This window comes from Globicephala melas, chromosome 15 (genome assembly GCF_963455315.2).
Source record: "Globicephala melas chromosome 15, mGloMel1.2, whole genome shotgun sequence".
NCBI lineage: Eukaryota > Metazoa > Chordata > Mammalia > Artiodactyla > Delphinidae > Globicephala > Globicephala melas.
This window is the reverse complement of record NC_083328.1, coordinates 78,393,061-78,409,804: the sequence shown is the minus strand read 5'-3', so window position 1 is coordinate 78,409,804 and position 16,744 is coordinate 78,393,061. Positions and strand designations below refer to the sequence as shown.

Genomic DNA, 16,744 nt, shown 5'->3' with positions numbered 1-16,744 from the left:
GGCAGTAATGTTCGTTAGATGAACTTGACAAGGATGAAGGTGGTACGTACACATCATGTTACAATTTTTCAAAGAATGTTAGAATATATTATTGCAATCTCATTATCACCTCTGCCTAACACAACTTTAAATAAAAATGATTTCGAAATATATGTACGCTATAGATGTTTTCTCATAGATAAACTATGTAGAATCATGAATCTCTACTATTTATTTGGTATTTTTCATTCAGCCTTTAACATGTTAGGGTGTTAATCATCACGGTTGAGTATCAAGTGAATTGTGTTTTGCAGTGAATTTGCAAAATAAATTTTGAGTTTACTCTCCCTTTGGCATTATCCAGTCTGATTCTCTCCTTCCAAGGTTATAATAACAGTCCTGATTTATTGAGCATTTACTGACTCAAAGAGGAGTGCAGTAACTTGCATAAGATAAAGTGGCTAGAAAGCGGCAGAGCTGGAATTTGTCACCTACAGGCTTAGTCACTGTGCCTGTGAGTTTAAAAAGAGGGAACGTTTAGAACCTTTGGAAACATATCTTTTTAAAACTCCTGAAGCTAGTATTTCCCAAACTGACATTCTGTGGACTCATCAGTCCAGTGAGATCAGCCTAGAAATAGGGTGCCACCGTCAATAGTTTCGGAAAATAGTACTTGCTTTATACTCTCCTGAAGATTCACAGTGATGCCAGCCTACTAAAGCCTCTGAAAAGTCCTGCAGCAAAAGCACACCTGCTTCACTTTAACTGCTTCTCAGACTTAATTATCCATAGAACAGTTGCCTCTTCCAAGGAATAGTTCTTCTAGGAAATGCTGAGCTACGCATGTAGACCAAAGTTGGAAAATGGGCTCTTGTAGGATGCATCATGCCACAGATGGGTTTTATTTGACCTACACAGTGTCTTAAGTAATATTTTAATTAATTGATAACATTTTGAAATTGACAAAGTTCACAATAGTTTTAAATTATGAGATTTCAATAGAATTCCGTATTTCAGAAATTTCTGAAAAATGGGAAGTTTCATCCTATATTCCCAGGTGGGATGTCAGTTGTGACTGCCCCTCGAGATGGGGCATTCACTCCCCAGTTCACCCAAGTCCCCACCCCTCCCTGTTGGTTCCTGAGAGTACAGCGTGTGAGTTGTCCTTCACTATAACACTTGCACTGTTATTTTCTTGTGGTAGAGTTGAGAGTAATTCCATCAGAGACCACTTTGCATCCTTCATAGCACATAAGGCAATTTGAAGCAATTTAGGTGACCATCTGGCTAATAAACTATAAATCCAGCCCAAGAGTCAGTTTGTCGGCAGGTGTTGAACAGTAAATGGGAGGCATTGATACTTTAATTTATTCATTCAACAAACATCTGAGTGCTTGCTTTGGGCCAGGAATGATTTTAGGATGGACAGAATGATGTACCTCATGGGAGCTTTCATTCTAGTGGAAAGACCAGCAATAAACACGAAAATAAATACACAAAGAGTTCCAGTGTATTAAAAGGGTTACAAATGAAATAAACAGAGTTTTGAGAAAGCAGAGAAGAGAAGGGGCTGGTAATTAGGATTGGGTAGGGGGTAGGGTCAGGAAGGATTTGGTCTAATGTAAAACTTCAGGAAAAAGGATGTGACTTTTCTTTTTTCTGCATAAGGCCAAACCATTCTCAGAAAATCTGCAGCTTAATTTTGGCAGCATTCAAAACAGTTTTCTCACTCCTGGGAAGTGTTTGTTAAACAGATGACAAACTCGTTCTAGACTGTGGGTTATTTGCTTTTGTATTTTGAAGTGGTTTTTTTTGATGTTGGATATTTTTTTCTCTAATAAATGTAAATTGTCATTATCAGTCTGGAGGTTGCACATGTTGGAACTGATCATAGAACAGAAGAATCTACCACAGATTCTTTTTTTGCCTGATGTGAAGTGAGAATCACTCTCCACCCACCCTTTGCCCACAGTAAATGTATTTTTCAATTTTATATCATACATAATGGACTCTATTTAAGAGTGTGCCAGGGCTTCCCTGGTGGCGCAGTTGTTAAGAATCCGCCTGCCAATGCAGGGGACACAGGTTTGAGCCCTGGTCCGGGAGGATCCCACATGCCGTGGAGCAACTAGGCCTGTGCGCCACAACTACTGAGCCCACATGCCACAACTAGAAGCCACCGCAGTGAGAAGCCCGCACACTGCGCAGCAAGGAAGACCCAATGCAACCAAAAATAAATAAATTTTTTTAAAAAAGTGTGCCAACTTATGTGTTCTTAGGAATATCCTCAAAGTAATTACTGTTGCCAAAAACAGAAGCAAGGAAAGAACATTGTATTGCTTAATCCTCTACCCACATTTCACTTGCCATTGGAAATCAAGTTGACAAATTCACTTACCCCTCAAGCAGAGGAGTTACTGAGACAGAAAATGGAAAACCCTTATTTATAGGACGAAAGTGTGAATTGCTTTCTCTGATAGATTTCTTTCCACTCTCCACCTATGACTACAATGAACAACTGGTTTATTTAATCTTTTAACTAAAACATCTCTGCATCCGTCAATATCATGGGCTAATGAGGCTCTACCATGTCAAGGTGCTATGTTACGCTTCTGCCACCAAGATAGAATATGAGTTTTTAACATCCTGAGGTTATGTCTACAGAGTATTAAAACAGGTGGTGATCTTATGATTTATAATAAAGAGCATCATACTGGATAATTGGTCCAACCTCGCTTGATTCAATTAGCATAAGCAGCTAAAATGAACAGTTGCCTCTCTCTCCTCCCAAAAAGAGGAGGGAAAAATAGGTAAGTGGAGCATTTTTAGATCTGTGTCATGCAGATTCCCCAATTAGAAAACATGCCAGAAGACAATATGAAAATCTGGATTTCACGTTTCAATATTTTTATGTTCTTTTTATTGCCCTCTGAAGTGTCTGATAATTTCTTAACTACCTGCATCACTAGGAAGTTTATTTCAACCGTGGCACTTTGGCAGTACACAATTTTAAAGCCTTAAGAAGGTTTGAAAAGGCAATTTGACATCTAGGAATTTATTGAGAAAATGGGCAACATTTTATCCACAAGCTTTTTTTTTTTTAAGTCTGGCATTGTCTGTAAGAGAAAAGTTGGGAAGATCTAAAAGATCTAATTGCAGGGTTTTTGTACTGATTGTGGTACACCCTTACACTGGACATCATAACAAAGATGACATAGAAATAGAAGTATTGACATGTGAAGACGGTTATAACATAATGTTAAATAAGAAAAGCAGGTTCTGGACTTCCCTGGTGGTCCAGTGGTTAAGACTCTGTGCTTCCACTGCAGAGGGTGTGGGTTTCATCCCTGGTTGGGGAAGTTCCACATGCCACGTGGTGTGGCCAAAAAAAAAAAAAAAAAAAGGAAAAAGCAGCTTTCAAACTAGTATATACAGAAAGGTCCCTTTTGGGTAAAAAACATATTTGCCTTGCCTGCCCACACATATTCATCCTTCCACCCAAAGAGGGGTGTGGAAAGAAAAATTGCAGATTGTTAATAGTAGTTATTTTCTGTAATGGGATAATGGGTGCATGTTATATTTTTACTCTTTGCTCATCTAGATTTTCTCTTTTTTAGAAACAGAGCAAGTAAGCACTGAGTACTGCCTAAGTATAAGGAAAATACTACAATCTAGGTAATTTCCTGATTCCTCCACTAGATAGCGCTATGAAGCTTGCAGCATCCTGAACTGTATTAGAAACTGCAGTAGTAACAAGCGGTTTAACAGGTTATTTTCGCTCACGGTAATTCCGGAACTGTGCAGTCCAGAGCTTGTGTGGCAATTTCCTGCTCAGAAATAACACTGATTTTTAACACGTATAGCTCATGTGTATTTTGGAAAGAGGAATTTTGTCGTGGGTGGCAGTTTTCAAAGCCCTTTCGTAATTGTCACTTCTTAAGGTTGTGCTACTTGCGTTCTTTCCTAATTTTTGCTTAAAAGATGTGAGTGCATTTTTATCCGTTGATGTGCATTGGGAGGCTATAGTGGGAAAAAATAAAAATACAAAATTAGCTACAGGGGTAGACCTTCCTTCGGTGGTTTTGGGCTTTGCAGTAAAACAAAGTTTAAAACAAAAAAAAGCCCAACTCTTTGGGAAATGTTGACGTTCCGTTAAATATTATTGGTAGACTTTGTTCTTAGAGTTCCTTCCTGCTTGTTTCAGTAATTTGCTTCCCCTTCTATGGAAATTGGAGGATAAATTTTTATTTTTAAGAATTAACCAAATCCCATTTTTCATCCCCAGTCTGACAATGGGTGTATGCAGGTGATGTGCTCCCAGAAGAAAAAAAGTAAAGACGTGATGTATGTCTAGAGAACATTGTTGCTGAGCAGATGATGCCCTTTGTGCCGCTGGGGCAACCAAGTGGGAGAGGAAACATAGCTCCTCCCTTTAATCCCAGACAGCCTGTGGATCGAATTTCCAACAGATGGAAAAGAGTAATGGGTTTCTGTACCAGTCAACATTTTTTTAGACAAATCTTCCTGTGTTAAACTGCCTGTTAGACACTGATTTCTCGGTACAAAGATTCAAAATGAAACCGTTATGCACAATCGGTGGGGACATCTAGATGAGGTAGACATTCATCACAAATAGTTCCAGACAAAGCTTTTTTTAGCCTTGATCGTCCTGCCTTCACTTGTATTTTCACTTGGACAATGCAGACCTTGCTTAGAGAAAAACGAAAGCCAATTGACAATTTACAGTGGAAGGAAGGTACCAGAAGTTCCATATGCGTTTTATTATAGGCAATCAAATTAGGATGAGGCAGCACAATTTTTCAACATTACAAATTGTGATCACTTAACTAGTGTTCCTATCTGTTTGCCCTTGGAAGCCAACAGAAAGGAAAAAAATACAGGCCTCTTCCATATGGATGAAAAACAAGCTGATACCATGGACACCTGTTTGCTTAAAAAGAAGTTTCCAGATATTTCCTGGAGAACGCCTATGTTTCTATCTAAAATTTCTGTTTGCTGAGAATGATCTGCAGGCCTCATGAGAATAGCACAGACGTATTTGTAGTTAAGGACAAAGCTCCTACAAATAACCCAATATTTAAGGCATAGGCCACAAACTGGTGGCCTTGGGCTGGATCATCTTCCAAACTGCGTTGAGTGTGGCCCTCTGGATGTTTTTTAAAATTTGGAATTAGTTGCCCACATTTTGTTTTAATTTTTAATAGATAATACATTCACATGGCTCAAAATAAGAAATTATGAAACGGTATACTTTTCTACCAATGCCACCCGCAATAGAGAATCACTGTTTGTATTTTTAAATGAGTCTTTCTTGAGCATATATTAAGCAAAAGATAAGTATAAATTCAAATTCCTTCTTTTTTAAGCAAATGGTAATATAATATACACTCTGTTCTATCCCATGCTTTTTTTTCCCAGTTAACACTACTTTCTATATCTGTACAGCTTCCTCATTTGTAACACTTGCATAGTTTTCCAATGAATGGATGTACCATGATTTATTTAGCCAGGACCTTATTAATGACATTTGGCAGGTTTCCAGACATTTGCCATGACCTCATTGTAGTGAATAAGCTCGTGTATTTGTTATTTCACACTTATGTGAATTGAGGTTTAAAACCAACCCTTAGGAGTGGAATCGCTTGGTAAAAGAATATATTCTTTTTCTTTTCTTTTTTTTTTTTTTTTTTTTGCAGTACGCGGGCCTCTCACTGTTGTGGCCTCTCCCGTTGCGGAGCACAGGCCCCGGACGCGCAGGCTCAACGGCCATGGCTCACGGGCCCAGCCGCTCCGCGGCATGTGGGATCTTCCCGGGCCGGGGCACGAACCCGCATCCCCTTCATCGGCAGGCGGACTCTCAACCACTGCGCCACCAGGGAAGCCCCTCTTTTTTAAATTTTAGTTGATAATGCCAAAATTTCAGCCCTGCCTCAGGACTGAAATAGTATATACTTCAATCAGTAAAATATGAGGGCCATTGAAAAACATTTGGTCATTTCCAGTTTTCAGCCGTTACAATAAAGTTTTTATAAACGTTAATGTATGGGGTTTTGTGTGAATGTCAGTCTTCATTTCTCTGGGGGAAAAAAAAGCCAGGAGTGTAATTGCTAGGTTATGTTGGAGTTGCATATTCAGTTTTTTAAGAAACTGCTAAACTTTTCCCGATTGGCTGTACCGTTCTGCATTCCCGTCAGCAGAGTATGAGTGATCTAGTTGTTCTGCATCCTTGCCAGAATTTGAAACTGTCACTATTTTGCACTTTACCCGTTCTGATAGGTGTGTGGTGACATCTTATTGTAGTTTTACTTTGCATTTCCCTAATGGCTAATGAAATTGAACATCTTTCGTTTCCTTATTTGCCATCTATATCTTTTTTTTTTTTTTTTTTTGCGGTACGCGGGCCTCTCACTGCTGTGGCCTCTCCTGTTGCGGAGCACAGGCTCCGGATGCGCAGGCTCAGCGGCCATGGCTCACGGGCCCACCCGCTCCGCGGCATGTGGGATCTTCCCGGACCGGGGCAAGAACCCGTGTCCCCTTCATCGGCAGGCGGACTCTCAACTGCGCCACCAGGGGAGCCCGCCATCTATATCTTTTGTCCAGTGAAATGTCTCTTCATGTCTTTGCCATTCTCTAATTGGATTGCTTGAATTTTTTGTTTGTTTTACTGTTGAGCTTCGAGAATTCTTTATTTATTCTAGATTCTAGTCCTTTGTCAGATAAGTGGTTTGCAAATACTTTCTCCTCCTTTCTAGCTTTTTTTCCATTAAAAAAAATGTATTTATTTATTTGGTTGCACTGGTTCTTAGTTGTGGCACGCGGGCTCCTTAATTGTGGTATGCAAACTCTTGGTTGCAGCATGTGGGATCTAGTTCCCTGACCAGGGATTGAACCCGGGCCCCCTGGACTGGGAGTGCGGAGTCTTAACCACTACGCCACCAGGGAAGTCCCATTTTTTCCATTTTTTTAAATAGGATCTTTCACAAAGCAAAATCTTTTAATTTGGATGAAGACCAGTTCATCATTTTTTCCTTTTATGGATGATGCTTTTGATGTCAAGTCTAAGAACTCTTTGCCATAGATCCCAGAAATTTTCTCTTATTTTCTTCTAAAAGGTTTTTTTTTGTTTTGTTTTTTGTTTGTTTGTTTGTTTTTTGACCTTGCTGCACAGCATGTGAGATCTTAGTTCCCTGACCAGGGATTGAACCCGTGCGCCCTGCAGTGGAAGCACAGGGTCCTAACCACTGGACTACCAGGGAATTCCCCTGAAAGTTTTATACTTTACATTTTGTATTTAAGTCCTTGGTCCATTTTGAGTTAATTTTTGTATAAGGTATAAAGCTTAGATTGAAGTTCTTTTTTTTTTTTTTCCCTCCCGTGCATGTCAAATTGTTCCAGCACCTTTTATTGAAAAGATGATCTTTCCTCTATTGAATTGCTTTTGCACCTTTGTCAAAAATCAGTTGGGCACATTTTGTGTGGGTCTATTTCTGGGTTCTCTCTTCTGGCCCAGTCAACTATGTGTCTATGCTTCTACCCACCAGTACCACACAGCCTTGCTTACTATAGCTAAATAACAAGGCTTGAAATCAGGAAGCCTGCTTCTTCCCACTTAATTCTTTTTTTTCAAAATTGCTTTAGATATTCTAATTCCTTTGACTTACAAATTTTAGAATAATCTCATCTATCTCTACAAAACATCTTGCTGGGATTTTGATAGGAATTGCATTAAACCTGTATATCACCTTGGGAGGATTGACACCTTTATTGTGTTGAGTCTTCCAGTTCATGAACACTGTATGTCTCTCTGTTTATATGTTCTTTAATTCCTTTCAACAGTATTGTATAGTTTTCTGCATATAAGTCCTGTACATATTTTGTATTTCATTTTTGGTACAAGTATAAATGGTATTATTTTCTAACTTTATTGACATGTAACTGAAATATAATTTTTGTGTAAGTTTAAAGTGTACAACTTGATGATTTGATACACGTATATACTGCAAAATGATTACCACAGTAGGGTTAGTTAACAACTCCATCACCTCATATGATTTCCATCTCTTTCTTGTGATGAGGACATTTAAGATCTACTCTATTAGAAACTTTCAAGTATATAATACAGTATTGTAAATTATAGTCACCATGCTGTATATTAGATTCCCCAGAACTTATTCATCTAATAACTGGAAGTTGGTACCCTTTGACTGACATCTCCCCATTTCTCCCACCCCCCAGCCACTGGCAATCACTTTTCCATTCTCTATTTCTATGAGTTCAGCTTTTTAAAATTTCACATATAAGTGATATCATACAGTATTTGTCTTTCTCTGACATTTATCTCAGCATAATGCCCTCAAGGTCCATTCATGTTGTCACAAATGGCAGGATTATCTTCTTTTTTCACGGCTGAATAATATATATTATATACAGTCTTCTTTATCCATTTATCTGTAGACAGACACACTTGTTGTTTCCATATCTTGGCTATTGTGAATAATGCTGCAATGAACATGGGAGTAGAGACATCTCTTCAAGATTTTGCTTTCATTTTCTTTCCCACAAATGGGATTGTGGGATCATATAGTAGGCCTATTTTTAATTTTTTGAGGAACCCCACACTGTTTTCCATAGTGGCTGCAGCAGTTTAGGGTCCCACAAACAAAGCACGAGGGTCCCTTTTCCCCACATCCTCGCCAACATTGTTATCTCTCGTGTGATGATAGCCATTTTGACAGGTGTGAGGTGATATTACATTGTGGTTTTTATTTGCATTTCTACGGTGTTTGGCTGGTGGAGAACAGTTATTGTCTAAAAGCTTTCTGTCATATGCTAGACTGGCCCTTTCCTGGCCCTTTGGTTCGAGCAGGCGTTTCGGGAGGGTTTGCCCATCGGTGTTTCCTGGTCATTGGCTTCTCCAACTCCAAGTCCAGGATATCTGCGGCAAAAGGAAAACCCAGGGAACTCACCACCATCTTGTTGTTGAGGTACCTAGCTGGCCTGCCTTCTCCTTTCCACCACTCGGAGTCCTTTTGTGTTTGTTTTCTACATAATGTCCAGGATTTTCCACTGTGTTTACTGGGAGGAATGAAGGAAAGTCTATATCCTCCTTCTTCCTGGAAGCAGAGTCTTACGTTCTTTTTTTTTTTTATTATTTTTTATTTTTTATTTATTTATTTATTTTGCGGTACGCGGGCCTCTCACTGTTGTGGCCTCTCCCGTTGCGGAGCACAGGCTCCAGACACGCAGGCTCAACGGCCATGGCTCACGGGCCCAGCCGCTCCGCAGCATGTGGGATCTTCCTGGACCGGGGCACGAACCCGTGTCCCCTGCATCGGCAGGCAGACTCTCAACCACTGCGCCACCAGGGAAGCCCCTCGACTGCTTCTTCTGCTACGGGGCTCTTTGCCCCATACTCCACCCCCAGCCCAGAAACCTTCCACCTAGAAAGCGCCTACTCTATAAGCTGCTGCCCAGCAGATTGAGAGGAAGCTCAGTGTGACTGATGGTGGTCTTCTCTAACCACCTTGCGTTTATCTGTATCTCAGTTGACCTGAACAATCTACCCCGAAACCCTCCCCACCCCCATCCCCACCTCATCCTTTTCTACATGTTTTTCACACCCTTTCCTCTGTCTGAAATTCCTCAGCACGCCATCCTTCCCCCACCTCCGCACGTCGACCTGTAGCTCAGGCTCCAGGGCCGAGGGCAGACGCCGCCTCATCTTCACACCTTTCTTGTCCCTGTACTTCAGCTGTTCTCAACCTTGTGCACATTGGAATCACCCAGGGGCTCTAAAAATATTGACGCCTGAGCCCCACCTCCAGACATTCTGATCGAATTGGTTCGGGTGGCATCTGGGCATTAATACTGGTTGAAAACGCTGTGCAGGGCTAAGTGGGCTAGTGGAATTCTTTTATCTCTTTATCCGAGTACTTATCCCCCTCTGCTGGCCTTTATCCACTGTGAGACTGTAAGCATCTCGAGAGAGGAACGTGTCTGATTCATTTTTGTTAATCTCACCGGGCTCAGAACAAGGCTCAGTAACGTAAACTATGACAGTAACAATAATGATAATGATAATAATAGCTAGCATTCACTGCATGTTTACTATGTGCTACACACCATGCTAAATCCTGTGGATGGATTATCCCATTTACGCCCCGACCACTCTGAGAGGCAGGTGCTACTGATCCCCCTTTTACAAATGAGCAAACCCAGGCACAGATGTCAGGGAACAGGCCCAGGATCGCACTGGTGTGAAGGATGGAACAGAGAGTGGAGTCTGGGCGGGCTGGCCTCAGAGCCCGTGCTAATATCATTTTGCCTCGATACAGTTTGTACATGGTCAGAATTCCCCCAGCAAGCTATTGAGTGAAGGTGAGTAAATGAGTGATTGGAAATAAATAACTATTTCCTAGGCAATAGCTCCGTCAGGCCAAGTGGGGCACCTCTCCATTAGATTTAGTCCTGGTACCACTTTCATAATGGCTCATGTTCCAAACACCTGCTTGATGATTTGTGTAATATTTTTTAAATTAATTAATTCATTTATTTATTTTTGGCTACATTGGGTCTTCGTTGCTGTGTGTGGGCTTTCTCTAGTTGCGGCAAGCAGGGGCTGCTCTTCGTCGTCGTGCATGGGCTTCTCATTGCGGTGGCTTCTCTTGCTGTGGAGCACGGGCTCTAGGCGTGTGGGCTTCAGTAGTTGTGGCACACAGGCTCAGTAGTTGTGGCTCGTGGGCTTTAGAGCGCAGGCTCAGTACTTGTGGCGCATGGGTTTAGTTGCTCTGCAGCATGTGGGATCTTCCCGGACTAGGGCTCAAACCCATGTCCCCTTCATTGGAAGGTGGATTCTTAACCACTGCGCCACCAGGGAAGTCCTGACTTATGTAATTTTTCTTCTTTTTTTTTTTTTTTTTTGTGGTACGTGAGCCTGTCACTGCTGTGGCCTCTCCCGTTGCAGAGCACAGGCTCTGGACGCACAGGCTTAGAGGCCATGGCTCACGGGCCCAGCCGCTCCGCAGCATGTGGGATCTTCCCGGACCGGGGCATGAACCCATGTCCCCTGCATCGGCAAGCCGACTCTCAACCACTGCGCCACCAGGGAAGCCCAATAACCCCGTTTTTAATGCAGGTTCTTCTGGCCCAGTCCTTGGCATTAGGGTAACCCACGTGCCAAATGAGTGTGCCGGAGAAGGTGGTCTAGAAACTCAGAGAAGGGAGTAGATTCCATGGGTGCTGTGGCCCAGAAAGACTTCAGTGGAGAAAGTAAACTTGAGCCCGAGGCTGAAGAATGAATGGGTTTGAGGTAACCTGGCTTGGGCCAAGGTCATGGGAGTGAACGTGAAAAAAAGGAGGATATTCAGCCTGCATCCCACCCTCCTGGGTGAGTTAGAGAGGAAAATCCGTCCCAATAGCACATCCTTCGCACAGTTAACTCCCAGATCCTGAAAGCGGAATTATTATTTTAAAACATCAGTACTTTTTTTTTCAGTTGATACAATTCAGCACTGCGGGGATTGTGGGATATCAGATAGAGGCATCTTCCATGATTAAACTGGAAGACCACAAAATATTGGCATCATACATAACCTCTGTGCAGAATTGGGAGAAAAGGGTTTTTGTTTGGGATGCAACGTGCACTGCTGCGTTTGTTAGCCTCTGGCTCCAAACAATGTCCCTCCAACTAACTGCAAATGCTGATTATGTTAGAAAGAGGGGGCAGGGAAGGAAGAGTGACTCTCATAAGCTCCTGATTGTTCTACACCCCCGTGGGCAGAAGAAGTATGGCTGGAATTAGGGGGTAAGGGAGACAGGGGCGCGAAGCAAAAATATTACTTTGAGAGTCCACATTCAACAAGTTGCAACCATGAAAACTCTGTCTTGTTCCTAGGACATAGCTGACGGCACGGGAAAAGAAGGACAGGAAATCCCAACTGTGAGTTGCTCTGTCCCCGGGGTCCCTGAAGAACTGGAGATTGCAAAGGAGGACCCCCAGACAGAGAATAATAATTCCATCATGAGCTTCCTTAAAACTCTGGTAAGCAGTTTCATCTCCTTTTCTATTCTATTCCTCAATTTTATTGCTCAAAAGTTTTGTTAGATCTAAGAATGATGCATACTTGAATGTTACTGCTCTAAACGGCTTGATGCAGCTGGGACATTGGAGAACAGGGACAAGATGTGCTTCGTAAGGGAATTGGCTTTCAGTGAAGGAGTCTTTAGTTGCTGCGAACTGTGAGATTAACTATGCGACATGAGCTATGTGGTAATAGAACGCTACTGCAATTGGATATCTTATGGTCATTGATCATAAAAATAATTGGAAAATACTTCCTTGAGTTGCTGACCTATCAAAGCATTTTTGCCACTCAAATGGCAAATAAAACTGTAGAAATCACTATCTTGTTACATCTAAAGCTCCCATTTGACTGGGTGGAGGCAGGGACTCACATCTTGCATTGCTTGCTCCTGTCTGACTCTTCAGACCCTGCAGCTTGGCACCTGCCAGACACTCAAAAAAGGGCTGAATGCGTGAATGCATAATTAAACAGACATCTCCAAGCGTTTGGGCTATTCCCAAAGGCCAAGACCAACTTCAAAAGATAAAACAGAAAAAGTCAACCGAATGTGCCACAAACACCAAAGGCTTGTACATTTGTTTGGATTTAGTGGTGGACTTGTTGGAAAGTGTGTAGCCATTCCAGGAGACAGTTTTGAATGTGGTCAAGCTCTTAGTGAATGTATAAGATCTGATGCATTTCATTATAAAATATTAATTTTGTTAACTTATGTATACTTAGGTATTACCCAGAGGTCCATGGGTTTCTACTAAATTAAAAGGACTTCTCATTACATTCCTTACTTGTAGAGTGAAGTGGACCACCCTAAATAAAAATATGAAATAGGGAATTCCCTGGTGGTGCAGTGGTTAGGACTTGGCACTTTCCCTGCCGGGGCCCAGGTTCAGTCCCTGGTCGGGGAACTAAAATAAAAAGAAAGAAAGAAAAAGAAACACCCTACAGAGCTATGGTTTTTTTTTTTTTAGAACTATGGTTTTTAACATTTGGTTTTTCTCAAACTTTTAAGGTTTCGCCTAACAAAGCTGAAACAAAAAAAGATCTGGAAGACACGGTAGGTCATTTGAAGTGTGTTTGGGTTTGGATTTACGTATGCGTCTTTGTTTTTGGAATTTTGTGTGCGTGGGATATACATACACACATATATACATATTTAGCAATTTAATAGTGCTGTTAGCTTGTCTTTAAAATGTTCCACTTATGTTAATGGTATTTTAATGAAAATTTTGGTGGGAAGCTTGAAATATGTGCCAATTCTGGCTAAATAATGTCATAAAAACCAATTTCTTATACAGAATAAGAACAGAATACTCATTATTATATATCATCTTAGTCTTTTTAGCTGTGTGTAGAGAGACCCAGGGAATATGGTAAAAGTTAGCCACTGGAAATGCAAAAGTCATGAGACTCAATTTAAAGCAGATGTGAGCTGCTAGATTTTGGTTTTTAAAAAATATGTCTTGCTTTGTTTTTCATGTAATTTGAAAAAAATTAGTCTCCACTGCAATGGCAGTTGCTTGGTGCATGAAATAGTCACCAGTCGACACTTGCCAAATGAAGGAACAAGTAGAGGGGTTAGGATGCCCTAGAGAGTGTGTGCTTTTTCGCCGTCATCCTAGAAATTCAGCCAGTTCCCCTCAAAGTACATTTTGTTTGGAATGACTGCTTTCTAGAGACGTTTTCCCTTTGCACTTGAGAGAACCGATTTCCTTTCGTAGAACACGTGGTTTAAATTTCACGGGAATCATGAGGGAAATTTAACTTGGTGACAGATAAATGTCTTGTGTCCTCCTTTTGATAACTGAAAGTGCTTTGAAAGGCACTGGGACCAAATAAATGGCTTGGCCAACCCAGTATATCTGCTCCCCGTATTTGAAGGGGCTAAGTTGTGAAAAGGATCCTAGAATTTGTCTCAGAAGACCTGTGTTCGAGCCGCAGTCCTGCTACTTGATAGCTGTGTGATCCTAACCTGTCTGAACCCAAATTTCCACATCTGTAAAACTGGGGCAATAAAAATTCTGCCTCCCCAACCCCAGGACTGAATGAAGGTGTGACAGTGCCTGGTAAACCCTGGAGCTCTGTTCAAATGTAGGTGATCCCTATTTCCATAATCACAGCAGGACAGACTGAACATCAGGATTACATCTGTATTGTACTGATTGGTTCCTCTAGAATTTTCTTCTTCCATTGAAAAAAAGATATATCTGAGGTATCTACGTGCATTTTCCCATAAGGTTATTTATTTGCTACAAGGCAGCTAGGGTCAAGTTCAATGAGTGGTTGGGTCCAAATGTTTCTCTTTGGGTTCTGTGTCCTGCATTGTTGGAAATCACAGAGTCAGCACAATAGGCTATAAACAGTGGGGTATGTGGGTGTGTTGTGTGGCTCCCCGAGTGACCTGATGCCCTCACTCCCTCTAGCTGCTCACGGCATCAAGGCTCTTCCCCCACCCAGAATGTGGTCCCAGCTGAAAGTACCTAGTGGTAAAATCTCATGGCCCTGCCCAGAGAGCTATGCGCTCAGTGCTGATGGAACTGGACCTCAAAAGCGGGTTTTGTGAATGTAGGTTGTCCGTGATGCCCACAAACAGACCTCTTTCTACCAACCTGGTTCTCATACTTGCCTTCTTGACATCTTTTCTACTGAAGTTCTTGGATTCATGCTTTTGAAATATCAACACTTTTGTCCATCTTCTTATTTGGCCCTGGGCAATTTTTAGCACACTCCACTGCTGCACACACAAAATCCCCTGCCATTTGTGACTTGAGTCAACAATTCTGAATGGTTGTAGCTGGGCTATTTTAGTTCCAATTTCCCCTCACTTTGGCTCAGTGGACTGACTCACTCTAGAAACATCTTTTGCCCAGGAGATCTGCCCATCTAGAAGTCAGTTGAGATTTTTGTGGGTGATACTGCTTCCCTGAAGTTTCTAATACCGCAAAAGAGGAGATCAGTTTGAGAATGAAAGCCATTTAGTGGCAGTACTTGACTCCAGGATGCAAAAATAAATTGCTTGTCTTCAGGTATTTTTTTCTTCTGTTTCACGTGACAATAGCATTTAGATTTTTAAAAATCATCGGGTAGGGACTGCGTTATCGTTTTTATTTTTTAATTTTTTTCACCTGGATATTACATGTCCTGTAGACAAAGCTTAAATATCTTGTCATTGTCTTTAGCAAATGGAGCTGCATTAATCTGGGTCATTTAAATAGGTTGCTGTGTTGAAAATCAACATGTACCTGAAATAGACTGTGAATTTGCACTTTAACAAATCGTCTTTGAGAGTTTGAAAAAGATAAGCATTCACATGATGTCTTGTGATTGGGAGATGGGGGTGATATACCGGCAGCTAATTGAAAAAGTAATTACTGCGCTTAAAAACAACAGAAAAAAAATGCATTCTGTTTAAAAACAAAGTTCTAAGCTGTGACTGCTGTTGCCCAAAAGGCATCTAAAGCAGAAAGTGTCTGTGATGGACAAGCTGGGCAGAAGACATCCGAGATCCAGGCTAAAGGCACCAAGAAAAAGCATCTGCATAGCCCCAGGCTAGGACTCGCCTTTAGAAAATTCTTTAGGCATAAGGTCTGTATCTTGTTAAAATAGGAGGAAAAATAAGAACCCTGGTCTTCACCACATGACACATGTGCCCATCCTGTATCCAGCCTGCTCCACTTCAGTGAAGACAGGAGCCTTGGGTGGTAGAAATCATTAGAGGGGAATTAAGTACTATGTGAATCAAATTTCAGAGATTTTAAGTCCCCATAATTGTAAACATCTCAGACTACTTTCCTAGTGTGGACCAGGGTTCTGAGATTATTCTTCTAACCTAGTGTTTCCCAAATGTTGAATGTTTGCATACCACCTTCATCGTTTTTGGCAGATATACCACTATTTACTTGATATTTTTATATTGAAATTGACTCACTTCCTATTTAAAGATACCTGTAAAAGAAACTTTGTATTACATCACACTTGGAAAAGCAGATCATTTTTCATAAGAGGAATGTACCATTATATGGGCAATAAAAAAAGAGATTACATTCTAGCTGTCTCGCTTGTGTTAAGCTCTGAGTCTATTGCCATTTCTAGCTTTATGAAAAGGCAATTAGCCAGCAGTAGGGAAATGTTAAAGATTTCTCTACCGGCACCAGACTGAGATTTTCCCCCAATGGTCTTAGAAAGATGAGCATTGAAAAAGGAAAAGTATTTTCACGATTTTAATATTATTTAATATCATAGCACAATCTGAGGCCATCTCTGATCCCACCAATGGTATGCTTGCTATACTTTGGGGAATGCTCTTCTAACCTCAAGATAACAATTCTATCTTCCTGTGGTCCGTTCCATCTCTTCCCTGTATTAACTAAACTTATACTGAGCCCAAATGGAAGCCCAGGCAGAACAAAACAATGAATGAAGGCAGAGCAAGTTCTGTCTCCACGTTCTTGGAAAGTAAAGACAACAGAGAAGTGAGTTTCGGAGATTTCACTCTTCTAATGTCTACGAAAATGCCAGTATTTGTCTGAAACCATCAATTAAAAGGATCCCTGACTTGGGCCAGCATGCTTGTAAATTTGTTTAAAATATCCACCATTCTCCACTAAGTTGAATGAACTTATTTGAAAAACTTCCCCAGCTGGATGTAATAGTCCCAGGATTGTGTA

The 16,744-nt window shown here is 41.2% G+C and overlaps 1 protein-coding gene across 6 annotated transcripts in view; it reads left to right on the top strand.

Moving 5' to 3' along the window:
* Nucleotides 1–16,744, top strand: part of BCAS1 (brain enriched myelin associated protein 1) — a 95,058-nt gene that overhangs the window by 35,543 nt on the left and 42,771 nt on the right. For all 6 annotated transcript variants that reach the window (XM_060284136.1, XM_060284135.1, XM_060284134.1 and 3 more), the window contains 3 exons: nt 11,894–12,040; nt 13,090–13,134; nt 15,528–15,662. In XM_060284136.1, the coding sequence (XP_060140119.1) occupies nt 11,894–12,040; nt 13,090–13,134; nt 15,528–15,662 (327 nt within the window). The remainder of the gene's footprint in view (nt 1–11,893; nt 12,041–13,089; nt 13,135–15,527; nt 15,663–16,744) is intronic.